This window comes from Rhinoraja longicauda, chromosome 28, assembly GCF_053455715.1.
Source record: "Rhinoraja longicauda isolate Sanriku21f chromosome 28, sRhiLon1.1, whole genome shotgun sequence".
Taxonomy (NCBI): Eukaryota; Metazoa; Chordata; class Chondrichthyes; order Rajiformes; family Arhynchobatidae; genus Rhinoraja; species Rhinoraja longicauda.
This window is the reverse complement of record NC_135980.1, coordinates 28,521,149-28,543,302: the sequence shown is the minus strand read 5'-3', so window position 1 is coordinate 28,543,302 and position 22,154 is coordinate 28,521,149. Positions and strand designations below refer to the sequence as shown.

General features: G+C 44.9%; 1 protein-coding gene across 3 annotated transcripts; it reads right to left on the bottom strand.

The window, feature by feature from the left end:
* Nucleotides 1-235: 235 nt before the first annotated feature.
* On the bottom strand, nt 236-20,166 carry LOC144607226 (CDC42 small effector protein 2-like). 3 transcript variants are annotated; one of them, XM_078423905.1, is made up of 5 exons: nt 19,639-20,166; nt 13,858-14,132; nt 12,139-12,243; nt 7,767-7,910; nt 236-727 (listed from the first exon to the last, which is right to left on the bottom strand). In XM_078423905.1, the coding sequence occupies exons 2-4, from the start codon at nt 13,909-13,911 to the stop codon at nt 7,809-7,811; spliced, it is 261 nt and encodes an 86-aa protein (XP_078280031.1). In that variant the 5' UTR covers nt 13,912-14,132; nt 19,639-20,166; the 3' UTR covers nt 236-727; nt 7,767-7,808. The 3 variants fall into 3 exon arrangements, with proteins under 3 accessions (XP_078280031.1, XP_078280033.1, XP_078280032.1); XM_078423907.1 differs by lacking the exon at nt 19,639-20,166 and adding an exon at nt 15,204-15,367; XM_078423906.1 differs by lacking the exon at nt 19,639-20,166 and adding an exon at nt 14,247-14,451.
* Between the last annotated feature and the right edge of the window lie 1,988 nt (nt 20,167-22,154).

Genomic DNA, 22,154 nt, shown 5'->3' with positions numbered 1-22,154 from the left:
TGTTCCAATCAATTTGTAATTCTATGCAGATATCCAAATCCAAAATGCTGCAAAAAGATTTGACATGAATCCCGTGCGATAAACCCGCGGAACACAGAACTTAAATATCATTCCATTTATTCACAAAATGCTGGAGTAACTCAGCAGGTCAGGCAGCATCTCGGGAGAGAAGGAATGGGTGACGTTTCGGGTCGAGACTCTTCTTCAGACTGATCAGTCTGAAGAAGGGTCTCGACCTGAAACGTCACCCATTCCTTCTCTCCCGAGATGCTGCCTGACCTGCTGAGTTACTCCAGCATTTTGTGAATAAATCGATTTGTACCAGCATCTGCAGTTATTTTCTTATATTAAATATCATTCCATCTATAATTGTGCTGCCATTTGCAGTCTGGTGCTAGGCTTTATTTCTCAACTAAGTATTTGTACCTATGACTCCAATAATGATTAGAAGTCAAATCAAAAAGACTGGTCACGAATCTTTTTGCAAACTTCCAATTTTGACAGATTCAGCCAATAATGGAGAATGTGTCATCCACTTCTGAAAACGCAAGGGCAGTTTATCCGTGTGCTTCGATGTGTATTAAGAGCAACACACTTCCCCAGGCAGTGGAACAGCCGCTTTTAACACAATGTTTTTGTTTCTTCAGTAACCAACTCAAAACGTCTTGACAGAGTAGACACGGTGAATCAAGGAGTCACAGACGCACATTTTAAAGAAGACTGGAATCTGAAAAAGAGATGAGATGTACTTTAAGGTACAAGTCAAATGCAGACAAGCTCATATACCATTCAGACACAGAAGCCCAACATAAATTCCCTGCATAATTGTAGTCCACTGATCTCTACATTATTTCCATCAAACTCTTATTGAAGCATTCTCTGCTCACCAAGCAGCCCATGACATAAGCTGTCAAAAACAAACTTCCTTTGGTCACAATAGTTTGTTGGCATCACTTTGTCTTGGACCCTGTTTCTTCACTTGGATTTATGGCAGGGGAGAGGCACGTAGTAAATGAAACCATCAATGGGATCAACAGGAGTCGTTGCCTCAAAAAGGGCAGCCAGCATCATCAGAAACCCTCACCTCTCGCTTCACTGCTGCCATCAGGATGAAGGTATAAGAGTCGGAAAACTGTAACATCCAGGTTCAGGAGCAGCTTCCTCCCAACAACTATCAGGCTATTAATCACCACAACCTCCAAGTCAGCTCTAAACTACATAGACTTGGGGAGCATTGTTTTTGTCTTTGCACTATTGTGGCGGCACGGTGGCGAAGCAGTGGAGTTGCTGCCGTAAGTGCCAGACACCCGGGTACAATCCCGACTACGGGTGCCGTCTGTACGGAGTTTGTACCTTCTCCCCGCGAGCTTTCTCCGAGATCTGCGGTTTCCTCCCACACTCCAAAGACGTACAGGTTTGTAGGTTAATTGGCTTGGTGTAAGTGTAAATTGCCCCTAGCATGTGTAAGGTGGTGTTAATGTGCGGGGATCGCTGGTCGGTGCAGACTCGGTGAGCCTGTTTCTGCGATGTATCTCTAAACTAAACTAATCCATTCAACACTGCCAAATATGGAGACATTAGGGCAAAGCAATAAAAATTCTCAGTCAACAATAAAAGTTTGAAGGAGTATCAAAAGGCAGGTGTGGGGAGGCAAGAACGTTTGGGAGAGGAATATCAGAGCTTCAGAGATAGAAAGCTGAAGGCAGAGTTATCAAAGCTGGGGAGAACAAAGTTGAGGATACAGAGATCAGAAAAAAACTGAGAAGTTTAAAATGAGGGCAATGATAGACTAGGAGTCAATGAGCACAGGGATATAGAATCAACAGGACTTAGACAGTGCTGAGCAGTAGAGCTTTAGCTGTGCTGAATTTTACTAAGATGGTAGGCATGCCAATTGAGAAATAGAATAATTGAGACTGGTCGTTACAAAAGCACAGTTTTCACCAGAACTTCCAAGAGACAGGGTGATAATGGCTAATATTATGAACATAGATGGTCTTAGTTATCCAAAGCAGAAGTTCCCAAACTTTTCTTTGCTGCATCATCCCTCCCAGATCTATTAGCTGCCCCAATGCACTTATGAGAATGTGTTATATTTGTCCCCTGAACTGCCTGACCTCCCAGAGACCCTCCAATCACTGAAATAATATCCTTTCACCAATCATCCTTTCGGTGCTATCTAAAATTATCTATCAATCTCCTTTCCAGATCTTCTTGCCAAAGTGCTGAACTACTATCTACCTCTTTGGTGACTCTCAGACTATCATGGATTGGACTTTACTGGCTTTACCTTGCACTAAACGTTATTCCCTTAACATGTATCCATGCACTGTAAATGGATCGATTGCAATCATGTATGGTCTTTCCACTGACTGGCTAGCATGCAACAAAAACATTTCACTGTACCTCGGTGCGCGTGACAATAAATTAAACTGAACTGATCATCCACCTGACTATCCTCCCCAGTTCTCAATCCAACATTCACCTCTCTTCATAAATCTCTGATTCCTCCAACATCATCCCCCCCTCCCCCCCCCCCAACCAAGTATGCACTGCTTATTTAAAAACATACATTGCAATATTTTTCCGGCCCATGCTCCAGATTACCTGATGCTCAGTTCCCTCATGCGTGCCATTTCATAATCTGCTGCTGTTTGTATTGGGAGTTGTGAAGTCACTTCAGGATCAAATTCAGTTGCAAACCTAGTCTCAGATAGTGGCCATGGATTGAGTGGGATTTGGTTGAGACTTTATTTGTGATAAGTGTCAAAGGCAATGGGCGGCACGGTGGCACAGCGGTAGAGTTGCTGCCTTACAGTGAATGCAGCGCCGGAGACCCGGGTTCGATCCCGACGACGGGCGCTGTCTGTACGGAGTTTGTACGTTCTCCCCGTGACCTGCGTGGGTTTTCTCCGAGATCTACGGTTTCCTCCCACACTCCAAAGACGTACAGGTTTTTAGGTTAATTGGCCTGGTAAATGTAAAAATTGTCCCTCGTGGGTGTAGGATAGTGTTAAAGTGCAGGGATCGATGGTCTGCACAGACCCGGTGGGCCGAAAGGGCCTGTTTCTGTGCTGTATCTCTAAACAAAACAATGGTTTTAGCACTCCCCATGCTCTACTGAAAAGAAATTTCTGGTCAGCCAGGACCAAATATCGGACACAGGAACAGCTAAGTGTCATTGAGAGAGATGGGGGGGTGGGGGTGGGGCATCTTCAGTGCACACGTGAGGTCGGACAATGACTAAAATTAGTGACAGTGAGGAGCAAGGGAAGGTGAAGAATAGGAAGCCCCCAGGAGAAAGATAAAAAGAGTAAGAGGAGGAGGGGAGAGGTTGTTTAATAGACACAGTGACACCATGAGATAGCAGTCCCATGTAACTGGTGAACAGATATGCCCTGGAGGACAATCATAAAGCCAAGCATGTCAAAGACTACTGAAACGTCAAGCATTATGATGGGAAAGTTCAACTGGTGGGAAAAGCCATCAGGCAATTGAACCATCCTATGGTTATTATCTAACCATCTCCATCTCCAATCTCCAACCAGAGAGCGATTCTGACCTACCACATACCTTATTGTAGACCCTCAGGCTATCTTTAAACAGACCTTACTAGATTTTATCTTGCACTAAACCTTATTTCCTTTATCCTGTAACTGTACACGGCTTGATTGTAGTCATGTATAGTCTTTCTGCTGACTGGACAGGATGCAACAAAAAGCTTTTTCTCTGTACCTCGACAATACTAAATAAACTAAACAGGGACATGGTTGTAAAGGTCCATATTCCATCGTGTTGCTAACTCTGATTGATTGCGTCCGCCGTCAATCTTAGATAGCAGACACAAAATGCTGGAGTAACTCAGCGGGACAGGCAGCATCTCTGGAGAGAGGGAATGGGTGACATTTCGGGTCGAGACCCTTCTTCAGACTGATGTCCAGGGAGAGGGAGATACATAGATTAGGAAGTGTAAGTTGTGAAAACAGGGCAAAGGGAATGGAGATCAAAGAAAATGTAGAAGAGCTGGGAGAAGGTAACAACAAAGCAAACGGAGATAAGATGTAGTCGGAGACAGTAAGACTGGTCGGAGAACTGGGAAGGGGGAGGGATGGAGAGAGAGGGAAAGGAAGGGTTACTTGAAGTTGGAGAAGACAATGTTCATACCGCTAGGGTGTAAGCTGCCCAAGCAAAATATGAGGCGCTGTTCCTCCAATTTAGGACCAATTCTAAAAGCCCACAATGACGGCCAGCTCAGAAGACCATAAACGGAATCCGAGAAGCAAATATTCCTCATTAGTCTGGCTCAGTCACTCAGGGAGTAAACTAACCCAATTAGAGAATACAATGATCGCTTTTTACTTGTTGAACTGTTAATAAAAAGAAAATTCCTTTTTACATGCCACTTGTCAAGCATTGTGTGGTAAAATAATTACAATAATAACCATAAAAAAGATTGAAAGAGGAAGAAGCATAAAATGGATGATGAACTTGTCAAGAGTGTGACAAGGTCACTACCATTCCGAGCCAAGCAAAATAACAAGAACATAATTAAACAGAGTAGCTCCTTGAAAGAAAGAAAAACAGTTGAAGTGACAGTCTTGTAACATAGCAAAATATTTCAAATTGTTTCATAGGAGCGTTAATGAATGAATTTTGGCACTGAGCCACACGAGGGGATGGCCAAACACTTGGTGAAAGAGATAGGCATAAAGAGATAAGAATCAGTGGTAGGGGAGTTTATGGTGGAATTCCATAGCTGAGGTTTTGGACAAGTGATAGCACGCCCACGATGATGGATGGAGCAACTAATTTAGCCCTAATAATCCATTAAATTTGAATCTGTGGCGCAATGGTAGAGTTGTTGCCTTACAACGCCAGAGTGCGGGGCTCGATCCTTGACTACGGATACCATCTCTACGGAGTTTCTACGTTCTCCATGACCACGTGGGTTTTCTCCGGGTGCTCCGGTTTCCTCCCACACTCCAAAGGCCTACAGGTTTGTGGGTCAATTGGCTTCTGTAAATTGTCCCTAGTGTGTAGGATAGTACGAGTGTATGGGGTGATCGCTGGTCAGCACGGACTCTGTGGGCCGAAGGGCCTGTTTCCACACGGTATCTCTAAAGTCTAAAGAAGCGGCTTTAATATGCACAGGGGTCCATAACTTCTAGAGGAGCTAATCACCTGCCTGGGAAATATGCTCAATGCAAAATAAAATGTCCCAAAACAATGCAGAGTTTGTTTTCATCAGAATAAGCCTTATATCCCAAAGTTTAAGAAACAGTTAGACAGTTACATGGATAGGACAGGTTTGGAGGGATATGCACCAAACGTGGGCAGGTGGGACAGTGTAGCTGGGGCATGCTGGCCGGTGTGGGCAAGTATCAATTTATGACTCTATAAGAGTGTAGCCCAATATTATTTATAAAATTACACACATTTCTCTGCAACTGTAAAACCAGAACTCTGTAATACTATACTCTACGCTCCGGTATTTTTCTCTTTGCACTACCTGTTGCACTTGCATATGGCTTGGTTGTACTCATGTTTAGTATGATCTGAGCGGGTAGCACACAAACGATGTGGGTCTCGACCCGAAACATCACCCATTCCTTCTCTCCCGGGATGCTGCCTGACCCGCTGAGTTACTCCAGCATTTTGTGTCTACCTTCGACACAAACGATGTTTGTCACTGTACCTCAGTACACGTGACAATAATAAACCATCACCCATCTTTAAGGTAAAGACCATTAAATCAATGATCAGGAATACTAAAGCAACGCAGCATTAAACACATTCAAATACCATAATCTAGTAAATGGTATAACAGGGGCACCTAATGTTAAAAATATCCCAGTAATTATTGACTTCATTGCTTATGGTTAGCTAATCAAAATGCTATTTTAATTTAGAATAAATGGCAATATTGTTGGAAGAATTCAGAAACTTCATGCAAATAGTCATAGTCCACAAGAGTGCTGACATGTTAAATCTGAAAGTGATAAGTTAGCGTAGAAATCTACACGGGTAATACAGCATTGAAATGAAAAGATGGATTAAATGCAACAAGAGATATTGTGTAGGAGGGAACTGCGGAAGCTAGTTTACACCGAAGACAAGACAAAATTCAGATAGACAATGAGTATCTTTAGACCGAAGAAGGGTCTCGACCCGAAACATTACCCATTCCTTCTGTCCAGAGATGCTGCCTGTCCCGTTGAGTTACTCCATTTTGTGTCTATCTTAAGAGAAATTATATTTATGGGCAGCAGAGAGTGCTTTAAAGGCAAGACTAATGATATACACTAGATTGAAACGATACGATACGAAAGAACTTTATTTATCCCAGGAGGGAAATTGATCAGCCAACAGTCATGAAACACAAAATACATGAAACATGAAATTAAATGAATTCAATGAACTTTTTTCAGTCAGAGAGTTGTAAATCTGTGGAATTCTCTGCCACAGAAGGCAGTGGAGGCCAATTACCATACCATACCATACCATACAGCCGGAAACAGGCATTTTCGGCCCACCAAGTCCGTGCCGCCCAGCGATCCCCGTACATTAACACTATCCTACACCCACTAGGGACAATTTTTACATTTACCCAGCCAATTAACCTACATACCTGTACGTCACTGAATGCTTTCAAGAGAGAGCTAGATAGAGCTCTTAAGGATAGCGAAGTCAGGGGGTACGGGGAGAAGGCAGGAACGGGGTACTGATTGAGAATGATCAGCCATGATCACATTGAATGGTGATGCTGGCTCGAAGGGCCGAATGGCCTCCTCCTGCACCTGTTGTCTATTGTCTAAAGGGACGAGTGGAAAGGATTGGGGATGTGCAAAGGTTGGGGGGGGGGAGGGGAGAGGAGTCCGTCTACCCCATGACAGAAGGGGGAGTTGTTGTTGTTGTTGTTGTTGTTGTTGTTGTTTGATAGCCACAGGGAAGAAGGATCTCCTGTTTTAGTTTAGTACAGATATACAGCATAGAAACCGGCCCTTTGGCCCACCGAGTCCACGCCGACCATGGATTTCCTGTTGACACTAGCTCTACGTTATCCCAATTCCACATATTTGAAAATCGAAACTCATTTAAATGACACAAAAAAAATGCTCTTTACCTCAAATGAACCTAATGTATTGGTACTCGGTTTACCATGACACTGGCTCAACACAAGCCATGGGAAGAGTCCACTGACACAACACTGGAAACAGCTGACGGGCTGAAATAGGGCTAAAACACCACCACGCAAAGCCAGTGCTGCAATTCAAGACGACCACAAGGATCTGCAAGAAAGTCTAAAGCAGCAGTAGAGCTACTGCCTCACAGCGCCAGAGACCATGGTTCCATCCTGTCTACGGGTGCTTGTCTGTTTGGAGTTTGTACCTCCGAGATCTTCGGTTTCCTCCCACACTCCAAAGACGTACAGGTTTGTAGGTTAATTGGCTTGGTATAAATGTAAAATGTTCCCTAGTGTGTGTGTGTGTGTGTGTGTGGGGTAGTGTTAAAGTGCGGGGATTGCAGGTTGGTGCGGACTCGGTGGGCCGAAGGGCCCGTTCCCGCGCTGTATCTCTAAACTAAACTAAGTATCTCAAGTCTTAGAGTCTAAGTGCGGTAGTGAGCAGAAGATCTGACCCATTGCGATTTCAAAATGGATTCATGGGCTTGACTGAATTCTGTGACACAGGATCTTGAAAGCAATGCCAATGGCTAAAAGCTTTTCTTGAATCTTCAATCAATATCACAATAACGGTGATACTCACAAATGGATTAAGTGGAGCTCTGTAACTCCGTTGCTGATTACGCTATGCTGCTGTTGTATCGATGAGATGCATTGTCCGAATACTAATTGGCACAGTGTCACTGTAGCTGCCCTTAGATTGCATCTGGTCATGTACATCATGTAACTGCAACGGAACAAGGAGAAATGGCTTGTTAATTGGATAAAAGCGCACTACAGGTGCTCCTCAACTTACGCTGGGGTCACGTTCCGATAAACCCATCGTAAACCGAAAATATCGTAAGTCGAAATGCATTTAATACACCTGATTGTGTGGCTGGAAGCGAGCTGCGGCTCGCAGCCGTTGCCCAGCGTTTGCACCATCGTAAAGTCGAAGCATCGTAAGTCGAAGGAGCATCTGTATTTCAATGCCGCACTCTCAAAACATTCTTATTTTCTGATTAAAAACGTTGCCCTCTTTCAATTTTGTTTGTTCAATATCCGAACATGTTATGAAAATCAGTCAGGATATCAGGATACTTGCCAACCACTCCCTCAGGAGTAGCATCCAAGAATCACCACTTCCGCGGCACTGGAGCCAAGAGCCGATCCATCATTTTTGAACTTAATATGCTCAGTAGAAAGTTCACTTTAGTACAAAGTGAATTAGCAGAAAACTTTAAGTGTCGAATAGGTCAGGAGGGCACAGTATTGGCAACAATGCTGAATACAAGATTCAACTGCCAGCTCCTTGTGCCAGTTTAACCACTAAACAAAGATCAGATTCGTTTCCGGTTCCTGGAGGGAGGGACAGATTGCATTTTGCAACGATCTTTGGCAAAGATTCTCCTAGAGAACATCGAGAGAATCAGTCTTCAAGTGCAGAGCATACTGTGACCTTAAGTGACCGTACAAAATGTCGTGCCAGTTTCAATCCAAGGCCATTGAGTTAACTTGGGCAGTAAAATGTGGTTCTCAGTATATTCAAGCTGAGCGCCACAAGAATTAGTTCCTCAACATCATTATGCAGAAGTTGTTTGGCCTATCGAGTCTACTCCGCCATTCAATCATGGCTAATGTATCTCCCCCTCCTAACCTCATTCTCCTGCCTTCTCCCCATAACCTCTGACACCCGTATTAATCAAGAATCTATCTATCTCTGCCTTAAAAATATCCACTCACTTGGCCTCCACAGCCTTCTGTGGCAAAGAATTCAACAGATACACCACCCTCTGACTAAAGAAATGTCTCCTCATCTCCTTCCTAAAAGAACGTCCTTTAATTCTGAGGCAGTGACCTCCAGTCCTAGACTCTCCCACTCTTTAAATGCGCGAAGTATAAGAAATAAAGTGGATGAGCTTGAGGCTCAGTTAGACATTGGCAAGTATGATGTTGTGGGAATCACTGAGACATGGCTACAAGAGGACCAGGGCTGGGAGCTGAATATTCAGGGGTACACAACGTACAGAAAAAACAGGCAGGTGGGGAGAGGGGGCGGGGTAGCTCTGTTGGTAAGGAATGATATTCACTCCCTTGCAAGGAGTGACATAGAATCAGGAGATGTAGAATCAGTATGGATAGAGATGAGGAATTGTAAGGGTAAAAAGACCCTAATGGGAGTCATCTACAGGCCCCCAAACAGTAGACTCGACATAGGGTGCAAGTTGAATCAGCAGCTAAAATTGGTATGTCACAAATGTAATGCTACGGTGGTCATGGGAGATTTCAACATGCAGGTAGACTGAGAAAATCAGGTTGGTAATGGACCCCAGGAAAGAGAGTTTGTGGAGTGCCTCCGAGATGGATTCTTAGAACAGCTTGTACTGGAGCCTACCAGGGAGAAGGCAATTCTGGATTTAGTGTTATGTAATGAACCTGACCTGATAAGGGGACTCGAGGTAAATGAGCCATTAGGAGGCAGTGACCACAATATGATAAGTTTTACTCTACAAATTGAGAGGGAGAAGGGAAAATCGGAGGTGTCAGTATTACAGTATAGCAAAGGGGATTACAGAGGCATGAGGCAGGAGTTGGCCAAATTTGACTGGAAGGAGGCCCTAGCAGGGAAGACTGTGGAACAGCAATGGCAGGTATTCCTGGGAATAATGCAGAAGTTGCAGGATCAATTTATCCCAAAGAGGAGGAAAGATTCTAAGGGGAGTAAGAGGCACCCGTGGCTGACAAGGGAAGTCAAGGACAACATAAAAATAAAAGGGAAGAAGTATAACATAGCAAAGAAGAGTGGGAATTCAGAGGATTGGGACTCTTTTAAAGAGCATCAGAAGAAAACTAAAAAGGCAATACGGGGAGAAAAGATGAGGTACGAGGGTAAACTAGCCAATAATATAAAGGAGGATAGTAAAAGCTTTTTTAGGTATGTGAAGAGGAAAAAAATAGTCAAGGCAAATGTGGGTCCCTTGAAGACAGAAGCAGGGGAATTTATTATGGGGAACAAGGAAATGGCAGACGAGTTGAACCGGTACTTTGGATCTGTCTTCACTGAGGAGGATACAAACAATCTCCCAGATGTTCTAGTGGCCAGAGATCCTAGGGTGACAGAGGAACTGGAGGAAATCCACATTAGGCAGGAAAAAGTTTTGGGTAGACTAATGGGACTCAAGGCTGATAAATCCCCAGGGCCTGATGGTCTGTATCCCAGGGTGCTTAAGGAGGTGGCTCTAGAAATTGTGGACGCATTAGTGATTATTTTCCAATGTTCTATAGATTCCGGGTCAGTTCCTGTGGATTGGAGGGTAGCTAATGTTATCCCACTTTTCAAGAAAGGAGGGAAGAGAGAAAACGGGAAATTATAAACCAGTTAGTCTTACATCAGTGGTGGGGAAGATGCTGGAGTCAATTATAAAAGACAAAATTGCGGAGCATTTGGATCGCAGTAACAGGATCGTTCCGAGTCAGCATGGATTTATGAAGGGGAAATCGTGCTTGACTAATCTACTGGAATTTTTTGAGGATGTAACTGGGAAAATTGACAGGGGAGAGCCGGTGGATGTGGTGTACCTCGACTTTCAGAAAGCCTTCGACAAGGTCCCACATAGGAGATTGGTGGGCAAGATTAGAGCACATGGTATTGGAGGTAGGGTACTGACATGGATAGACAGTTGGTTGACAGACAGAAAGCAAAGAGTGGGGATAAATGGGTCCCTTTCAGAATGGCAGGCAGTGACTAGTGGGGTACCGCAAGGCTCGGTGTTGGGACCGCAGCTATTTACAATATACATCAATGACTTGGATGAAGGGATTAAAAGTACCATTAGCAAATTTGCCGATGATACAAAGCTAGGTGGTAGTGTGAACTGTGAGGAAGATGCTATGAGGTTGCAGGGTGACTTGGACAGGTTGTGTGAGTGGGCGGATGCATGGCAGATGCAGTTTAATGTGGATAAGTGTGAGGTTATCCACTTTGGTGGTAAGAATAGGAAGGCAGATTATTATTTGAATGGTGTCAAGTTAGGAAAAGGGGACGTACAACGTGATCTGGGTGTCTTAGTGCATCAGTCACTGAAAGGAAGCATGCAGGTACAGCAGGCAGTGAAGAAAGCCAATGGAATGTTGGCCTTCATAACAGGAGGAGTTGAGTATAGGAGCAAAGAGGTCCTTCTGCAGTTGTACAGGGCCCTAGTGAGACCGCACCTGGAGTACTGTGTGCAGTTTTGGTCTCCAAATTTGAGGAAGGATATTCTTGCTATTGAGGGCGTGCAGCGTAGGTTTATTAGGTTAATTCCCGGAATGGCGGGACTGTCATATGTTGAAAGACTGGAGCAACTAGGTTTGCATACACTGGAATTTAGAAGGATGAGAGGGGATCTTATCGAAACGTATAAGATTATTAAGGGGTTGGACATGTTAGAGGCAGGAAACACGTTCCCAATGTTGGGGGAGTCCAGAACCAGGGGCCACAGTTTAAGAATAAGGGGTAGGCCATTTAGAACAGAGATGAGGAAAAACCTTTTTAGTCAGAGAGTTGTGAATCTGTGGAATTCTCTGCCTCAGAGGGCAGTGGAGGCCAATTCTCTGAATACATTCAAGAGAGAGCTAGATAGAGCTCTTAAGGATAGCGGAGTCAGGGGGTATGGGGAAAAAGCAGGAACGGGGTACTGATTGAGAATGATCAGCCATGATCACATTGAATGGCGGTGCTGGCTCGAAGGGCCGAATGGCCAACTCCTGCACCTATTGTCTATTGTCTATAGTGGGAACTTCCTCTCCACATCCACTCTATCCAAGCCTTTCACTATTCTGTACGTTTCAATGAGGCCCCCCCTCATTCTTCTACGTGACTGATCACTGTGGCTGGTCTCCTATAATTTGCTCATAGTACTGAACTGCTAGAAAGCATAGAAAACTACAATTGAAAAATAACTTGTAAACTTTCAGAATAGGTGAGAGACACTTACAGAGTGAATTGGTTCGCCGAACATATCTCCAGCCCCCATGTGAGATGTGTGAACGAAGTTTGTTGGCTCTCCGATCATGCTCCTATCTATTCGTCGCCGCCTTTTCTGTGAAAGTGGTACAGATATTAACGGCGTAACTCCACAGAACTTTAACGTGAGCAAACGCTAGCAGTGCGGAGACAACACAGCTGAAATGACAGATGATGTCTACTGCATTAAGCAAGCGTGAGAAATACGACCTCCAACCTCATCCCCTGTATCCGTTATATATCGGCGAGACCGAACAAAGACTCGCCGATCGTTTCGCTGAACGCCTTTGCTTAGTCCGCCTGGACCTGCCTGATCTCCCGCTTGCTAAACACTTTATTTCCTCTTCCCATTCCCACACTGACCTTTGTGACCAAGGCCTCCTCCATTGTCAAAGTGAGGCTAAATGTAAATGGGAGGAGCAGCATCTCATATTTCTCTTGGGCAGATTACAACCCAGTGGGATGAATATTGATTTCTCCAACTTCAAGTAACCCTTGCATTCATAGAAACATAGAAACATAGAAAATAGGTGCAGGAGTAGGCCATTCGGCCCTTCGAGCCTGCACCGCCATTCAATATGATCATGGCTGATCATCCAGCTAAGTAACCTGTACCTGCCTTCTCTCCATACCCCCTGATCCCTTTGGGCACAAGGGCCACATCTAACTCCCTCTTAAATATAGCCAATGAACTGGCCTCAACTACCCTCTGTGGCAGAGAATTCCACAGACTCACCACTCTCTGTGTGAAGAATTGTTTTCTCATCTGGGTCCTAAAAGACTTCCCCCTTATCCTTAAGCTGTGACCCCTGGTTCTGGACTTCCCAACATCGGGAACAATCCTCCCACATCTAGCCTCTCCAACCCCTTAAGAATTTTATATGTTTCAATAAGATCCCCCTCTCTCTCCACCCCCCTCCCCCACCCAAGTCGTACCAGCTTCAAAGTCATCTTGTTGAGTCTCATTGTCTGTGCTCGTTGGTTCCCACCTGGGCCACAGCTAATGGCCTTATTCCTTTATCATCATTCGTTTTTTGTATATCTTTCTTTCATTTGTTCCATACCTCTCTACATCACCGTCTATATCGAAGGTATTTATTCACAAAATGCTGGAGTAACTCAGCAGGTCAGGCAGCATCTCAGGAGAGAAGGAATGGGTGACGTTTCGGGTCGAGACCATATCTCTCGTTTCCCTTTCCCCGACTCTCAATCTGAATCTGAAGAAGGGTCTTGACCCGAAATGCCACCTATTCCTTTTCTCCAGAGATGCTGTCTGACCTGCTGAGTTACTGCAGATTTTTATGTCTACCTTCGGTTTAAACCAGCATCTGCATTTCCTTCCTACGCATGAGAAATGCATCCTTTATAAAGGTTTTCCCCCCATCTAAATATGATTACCTCGCATCTTAATCTAAGAGGAAAGGCAATGGAAAACAGTAAATAAGCATCGCAATAACCATGCGTGATAGATGTTAGATATGGTCGTTTCTCTCAGCTTGTGCAATCCAAATGTGTCAATCAAGCTCATCCAAGAATACAAAGAGCAGATGTTCCTCCCTGTTCTAATCACTGTGCCTTCACTGAAGAATGTATATAACAAACTACTCTATGCCATTAATAATGTTCTATACATTATAAAAACAATAAGCAGCTAATCCGTGGGAATCGTTATTTTAAACAGCACACTCACCGGCTGAGGTTGTTCTGCAATGCAGCAGTTGAAACATAACCAGAATTCACTCATTCTTACAAGCTATTCCGCAATATTTGGCAAATCCAGAATCACTTGGCGATAATTGAAGTCCCAACTAAACCAAGTGATATGGATGTTTCACGGCACTATGACTGTGGATTTGTCGGCCAGTGTCCAACAGTCAGGCAGGCTTATTATTGGTCTTCCTACTTAAAAATTCTCCTTCCAATGCTGCAGCAGGTTATCGTTTCCCCGGCCCGGTTTTATCCAATCTGTCGAAACAAAAGAAATATTTGTTTTTCATGAAACAAATCTCTTTTTTGAATTTTCTAATTGCCTTTTTGGCCCTGCACGGTGAGACACCAATGAAATGCTGCCACATTTACGGGCTGACCATCAACGCAATGACTTTAAATAGAAAATATCGTTCCCATAGTGACTGAAGGAGCTCATCTGGCAAGCTTTCACTGCAAATAACATTGTATGTTCTCAGTTTCAACACCAAGTCAAGTGCCATCTTGGGAGGTACTGACTGTGGATGCAGTTGCAAAAGAGAGAATTAAAAACATGGCTTCATGATCCTGATCTAAATGACTAGTTTCTGTCATGAATGTTTCGTTCTGAAGAAAACCACCGCAATGCAATACCAAATCAAAGTCTGCAACCTAGTGTGTGTAGAAAGGAACTGCAGATGCTGGTTTAAACCGACACAAAAAGCCGGGGTAACTCAGCGGGTCAAATAGCATCTCTGGAGAAAAGGAATGGGTGACTTTTCAGGTCGAGACCCTTCTTCAATCTGAGGAAGGCAAGCACGAGAAAAAAACGTCCTTTATAAAGGTTTTCCTCCATCCAAATCTGAAGAAGGGTCTCGACCCGAAACATCACCTATTTATTTTCTCCAGAGATGCTGCCTGACCCACTGAGTTACTCCAGCTTTTTGTGTCTATCTGCAACTCTACTTTACAAAGAGTCAGCAGAGAAATCAATTCCGTGCAAGAGGCACTCTGCAGGGGAAGCAGACACTGGCAAGGACAACCCATCTGGACCCAACAATGCCATTTTGTACACAATAAATCAAACCTCAGTAACAACCAGGCCTGGTCTGTCAATGGAAAATCTGTGAAAAGCCACAGACACCCAAAACCATAGGTGGATTATGACAGGACAGGGCAGGACAGGAGGAAAACAATCTCGATCTGAAAACTTGCAAACTATGAGAAAAATCAAAACATTCTTTTCAATTGCTTCAAACTTCTAATAGGCACTACTGTAGGAAAAGCACACGATTTGTTAGCTTTATAATATACAGCTTGCTCTCAGTCACAGCAGGGCAATAAACTCACCTCAAATCACCGCACAATCAATGCTTTCAAATGGATGGGGCACCTCTGATTGCTGGACAGGACACTAGCGTTGTTAGGCACCAAGATTTGTCTATGGATTTTCCCCTCCCAGTATTTTGGTGGGTTGCCCTATGACTCAGAGACTTACAGCATTTGTCAACGTCTTTACCACTGTAGTCATTACCCAGTTAGTCAGACATTGTGGTAATCTTCTGGAGCACTGAAGTAAATATCTTCAGTAAAATACTTCAACTCTTTGGACCAAATATTCTAAAACAGCAACACAACCCACTAACACATGAGCCAACTGTCCCACGATCTTTTGCTACCTCATGGCACGGAAGAATCCCAATCCGGCTGAATCTAGAGTCTGTTGATCTGGCAAATTAGAGCAAGGTATTTTCATATTCTGAGATGTCACCATTCTGAACCATTGCAAAAGATTTCAGTTCTGTTGGATCTTAACCAGACTATTGGATCATTTCACACAAACCACACTATGTACTGGAATGATGGATGAAATCTCAAATAGGAATTAACTTTCAAAAGATGCGTGTTTCACCATAAAACAGCATCAAATGATATGTGTAGGGAGGAACTGCAGATGCTGGTTTAAATCGAAGATACGCACAAAAAGCTGGAATAACTCAGCGGGACAGGCAGCATCTCTGGAGAGAAGGAATGGGTGACGTTTTGGGTCGAGACCCTTCTTCAGACTGGTTAAGGATTTTTGGCTGGATACTGCCTGAAAGGGACAAACCATTTCCTTACAAGATAGACACAAGCTGCTGGAGGAACTCAGCGGGACTGGCAGCATTTCTGGAGAGAAAGATTGAAGAAGGAGATTGAAGAAGGGTCTCGACTCGAAACCCATTCCTTCTTTCCAGAGATGCTGCCTGTTCCGCTGAGTTACTCCAGCATTTTGTGTCTCTCTTTGGTTCTAACCAGCATCTGCAATTCCTACCTACACATTTCCTTACAAGGGTCTACTCTGAGGGAACAACCTCCTTTTTTAAATTAGGACAAAGTCCCACAGTGACAGCACCCATCATTGCTGGAATAATACAGCAGATAAAAGTCATCCTGTTTCAATTGTGATGAAACCCCATGAGGTCAGGTATTTGTTACTTGGAATTACAGCTCCAGAAACAATGAATTCCTTTACAATGGGTGTCCTCCTGCAGACACAACCACTCTCCTTAATGCAGTTTAAAAAAACTGGTTTGTGATGCGATGCTTGGCACCTTGGCCTTTCCTGACGAAAACCAGTCATACTGACACTAAACTAAGGATTAGCTAACCCTAAAACAATTCAAAGATAGACACAAAATGCTGGCGTAACTCAGCGGGATAGGCAGCATCTCTGGAGAGAAGGAATGGGTGACATTTCGGGTCGAGATCCTTCTTCAGACTGAAGTTCACGACCCGAAACGTCATCCATTCCTTCTCACCAGAGATGCTGCCTGTCCCGCTGAGTTACTCCAGCTTTTTGTGTCAATCGTCGGTTTAAACCAGCATCTGCAGTTCCTTTCTACCTAAAACAATTCATATTGCCACTAAAGATTGGGATGGAACTGTCACATAGTTCTGATATGCAATAGATAAACCCACTGAGTCAGGGCTTTCAGAAAAGTTCTGGTGCTGAGATAATGGAGCAAGTGTGGTGCATTATAATGAAAGGACTGACTGAAGGCAAAAATTTGAACCCCTGTGGATAACATGACGTCTCCATTGCAAATGTACTTTTTTTCCCAAGCTACAGGTAGGATTCTGCCTCAATTTCCCTTTAATGCTATTAAGATAAAATAATGTACATTAAAGGAACTTTAGTTATCAGATTAAGATAACAGGTTACAGCAAATCCGAAAGTAAAATAGCATGTGGCAAATTGAAGGTTATTTGATCAGTTTCTGATAGAAATTACAGGTTAACATTTTTGCAGAGTGTCCTTTTTCCCTGTGGCTATCAAACTGTGCAACTCCCCTCCTTTCTGCCGTGGGGTAGACTGACTCCCCTTCCCTGTGAGTCCCCTTCTCTCCTCCTCACTCCTCCTCCCCCCCTCCCTCTCTTCTTCCCCTCCCTGTAACTTTCCATCTTACTGCCTACATTCATAGAAAAACAATTTGCACTTGCATGTATTATGGCAGGAATGTTGTGTAATTTATGAAGCAATCTTTTTTAAATAAATTGCACATGCAACTAGCTGCTTCAATGACTAATTTGGCTAAGACAGTGAGTAATTGAACCACAAGAGCAGAGAAATGGTGAATTACATCAGTGGTGATGTCAAAGAAGTTTATCTCATCTGAGTTAGCACCCGGGACCTTATGATTTGCCTGTACATCACATCAAGCAGTAGAAAAAGGGGAAAAAAGAATTTGGCCAAAGCTCAGCCACAAAGGCACTTCAGTATCTCATACCAACTCAATATTCTTCAACAAAATTCACAGACATTGAATCAATCATGAAATTGCTCAGGAAATGTAAATCCTGATAGAACATCGTTCACACAGAAAGAATAAAAAACAATACCTGGCAATTAAGGAAGAAAACATCATATTGTCTAAACTATGTACAGGTTAGGGATCATTTCTAGAAACATGCATAAATCACAAGCCCAGAGACAGACATGTAGTCGGGGGAGGGGGACGCCAGGCATGCACGGGAGGGAGATGCAACACTGTCATTCCTTAACTCAAAATATTGGCAACTCAAATTCCTAGGAGTTAATATCACCAACAACCCATATTCCTAGAAGTCAATATCACCAACAACTTCTCCTGGACCACCCATTTTGAAGCAACGACCAAGAAAGCACACCAGCGCCTCTACTTCCTTAGAAGGTTGAGGAGGTTCGGCATATCCTCTACAACTCTCACCAACTTCTACAGATGCACCATAGAAAGCATTTTATCAGGATGCACCACAGCTTGGTTTGGTAACAGCTCCATCCAAGAACGCAAGAAATTGCAACGAATTGTGGACGCAGCCCAGACCATCACACAAGCCAACCTCCCTACCATTGACTCCATTTATAGCCCACGCTGCCTCAGCAAGGCCAGTAGCATAATCAAGGACGAAGTCGCACCCTGACCACTCCCTCTTCTCCCCTCTCCCATCAGGCAAAAGGTATAGAAGTGTGAAAACGCACACCTCCAGAGTCAGGACAGTTTCTTCCCAGCTGTTATCAGGCAAATGAACCATCCCACCACAACCAGAGATCAATGCTGAGCTACTATCTACCTCTTTGGTGACCCTTGGACTATCCTTGATCAGACTTTGTTGGCTTTACCTTGCGCTAAACGTTATTCCCTTATCGTGTATAGGGATTGATTGTAATCATGTATTGTCTCTCTGCTAACTGGTTAGCATGCAACAAAAGCTTTTCGGTACACGTGACAATAAACGAAACTAAAATTGTGTAGGAAGGAACTGCAGATGCTGATTTACACCGAAGATAGACACAAAATGCAGGTGCTAATCGGCAGGACAGGCAGCATCTTTAGAGAGAAGGAATGGGCGACATTCAGTCTGAAGAGGGGTCTCGACCCCTGTCCTCATAATACATCTCACTCCCTCCATGATACACACTGGTCAACCTGAGGAGCACCTGCAGCAGCAGACTGGTTCCACTGAGATGCAGGACAGAACGCCACAGGAGATCCTTTTTTCCCCTGTGACTGTCAAACTGTGCAACTCCTCTCCTTTCTGTCGTGGGGTAGACTGACTCCCCTTCCCTGTGAGTCCCCTTCTCTCTTCCCCTAGCTCTCCTCTTCCCCTTCCTCCCTTCCTCCTCCCCCTCCCTTCCTCCTCCCCCTCCTCCTCCTCCCCCTCCTCCTCCCTCCCTCTCCTCCTCCTCACCCTCTCCTCCTCCTCTCCCCCCTCTCAATGTTTGCACATCCTCATTCCCCACTCATCCCTTTGATTTTCACATTTCATGCACTTTGTTGTGTTTTATGAATCTGTCAAGAACGGGGGTCGACCCTGAAACGTCACCTATTCCTTCTCTCCCATAGTCAAGATACCGCCTGTCCCGGCTGGGACAGTTACTCCAGCATTTTGTGCCGACCTTCGGTGCATCCATGAACGTAGCACAGCGGCACCGCCCTCTAACCCACCCTCCCTCCTTCTCTCCCTCCCTCCTTCCTCCTTTCCTACCTCCCTCCTTCCTTCCTCCTTCCCTCCCTCTCTCCTTCCCTCCCTCCCTCCTTCTCTCCCTCCTTCCTTCCCTCCCTCCCTCCTTCCCACCTTCCTTCCTTCCTCCTTCCCTCCCTCTCTCCTTCCTTCCCTCCCTCCCTCCTTCCCACCTTCCTTCCTTCCTCCTTCCCTCCCTCTCTCCTTCCCTCCTTCCCACCCTCCCTCCCTCCTTCCTTCCTCCTTCCCTCCTTCCCTCCTTCCCTCCCTCCCAGCAGAATAACGCGGCCCCCACACACACCCACACAAAGCAGCACCTCCGCCCGAGGATGGATCGCCGGCGACAGGGAGAGCCGAGCCAGGCCGAGTAGAGCCGAAGCGGGCCGAGTAGAGCCGCGCCGGGCCTAGTAGAGCCGAAGTGGGCCGAGTAGCGCGAGTAGAGCCGCGCCGGGCCGAGTAGAGTCGAACTAGGCCGAGTAGAGAGCCGTGCCGGGCCGAGTAGAGTCGAATCAGGCCGAGTAGAGTCGAACTAGGCCGTGTAGAGTCGAACTAGGCCGTGTAGAGCCGAGCCGATGGTTGCCCGCAGCAACCGCCCCGCCGGGTACCAAAGGCCGCAGTACCCCCCCGGGTCCTAACGCCCGCCCGCTTCCTCACACCAGACCTCTGTGAGACACCAACCCGCGTCACGCCACCTGCAAGCTTGCCCAGGGTTGCATCACGAGAAAACGTTACAGGTCATTATTATGGGTGGTCGAACAAAAACCTGCAGCTGAGAATAAACAGATGTGTAAGAACGAACTGCCGATTCGGGTTTTACACCGAAAATAGACACAAAATGCTGGAGTAAACTCAGCGGGCCAGGCAGCACTCTCTTGTCAAAAGGCAATATGCTGCCTGAAAGTAAATGAAGGTCAAAGAGCCAAGAACGTTTTGTAAAAATTAGTAACCCGTTCAATTAAATAGTGTCACATATTATTTCACCCCTTTCATTCTGTGACAGTGGCACTCTGTCTCTCACTCCCTGACTCTCAGTCTGAAGAAGGGTCTCGACCCGAAATATCACCTATTCCTTTTCTCCAGAGATGTTGCCTGGTCAGCATTTTGTGTCTATTTTCAGTAATACACCAATACAGTACTGAAACTCCACAGTAATAAACCGTGCTGAATTCATCTTGCAGTGCCCCTCCTCAAATTGCTACGGTTAATTCACTACACTCCATTTTCAGCAACAAAAGAACTACATTCTGCTTTCTGTACTTTCCTTTTGCCCCATTTACTGGACTTGAGTTTGACCTGATTGTATTTATGCATAGTATTATCTGATCTGACTGAGTGACATGCAAATCAAAGCTTTTTATCCAACCTCAGTACATGTGACAATAAACTAGACACAAGGGACTGTTGATATGTAGAAACAAAGAACTGCAGATTCTGGTTGATGCCAAAGACAGACACAACGTGCTGGGCTCAGTGAATCAGGCAGTATCTGTGGAGGAAAAGGATAGGTGAGGTTGGGTTCCGACCCAAAACATCACCTATCTTTTTCCTCCAGAGATGCCGCCTGACTCATTGAATTACTCCACTACTTTGTGTCAATGCGAGAAACTGCCGATGCTGGTTTACAAAAAAAAACACAAAGTGCTGGAATAATTCAAACTCCAGCACTTTTTGTCTTTTTTTTTGTACAAAACAAAGTTAACTGAGCTTATGCAAACTCCTCCACACATTTCCTTATGAAGTCGGTAACAATTGTGGCATATTGGTTCAGGTCCATTGCTGAATCCTTGAACATCGCCCAGTCTACCGACTCAAAGCAATACCAGAGTTGTTCCTCTGCTCAGTCCTCACCACTGGGGCTGCATTCTATTCCACTATTTCGTAAGATCATCTTTCCTCTCCCCTCTAGATCCTACTTCGGGGTCTTGACCCAAAATAAAATACATCTTTTGTCTCCACAGATGCTGCTCGGCCTGTAAGGAGTTCTGGCATTCTGCATTTCTTACCAGAATCCAGCATCTGCAGTCTCATGTCCTTGTACCTCTTTCAGTTTAGTTTAGTTTATTATCATCATGTGTATCGAGGTGCAGTGAAAAGATTTTGTTTGCGTGCAATCCAGTCAAAGAAAAAACTATTCATATCATATCATATCATATATATACAGCCGGAAACAGGCCTTTTCGGCCCACCAAGTCCGTGCCGCCCAGCGATCCCCGTACATTAACACTATCCTGCACCCACTAGGGACAATTTTTACATTTACCCAGCCAATTAACCTACATACCTGTACGTCTTTGGAGTGTGGGAGGAAACCGAAGATCTCGGAGAAAACCCACGCAGGTCACGGGGAGAACGTACAAACTCCTTACAATGCAGCACCCGTAGTCAGGATCGAACCTGAGTCTCCGGCGCTGCATTTGCTGTAAAGCAGCAACTCTACCGCTGCGCTACCGTGCCGCCCTAAATTGGAGCAAGGGGGATCAAGAGCAGAGCTGCGGGGTACTGAGGAGACACGTGTGAAATCCTCATCTATGATGGAAGAGGGGAACCCCCGTTCCCTAAAGAATGAGGACATCTCGGATATCCTGGTATGGAACACCTCATCTTGAGTGCAGATGCGGCGTAGACGGAGGAATTAGGAGTAGGGGATAGAGTCTTTGCAGGGTGGGAAGAATTGCAGTCTAGATAGTTGTGGGAGTCAGCAGGTTTACAATAGACGTCAGTCGATAGTCTATCTGTGATGGAGCCAGTGAGATCAAGAAAGGGGAGGGAAGTGTCGGAGATGGTCCAAGTGAATTTGAGTGCAGGATGGAAATTGGT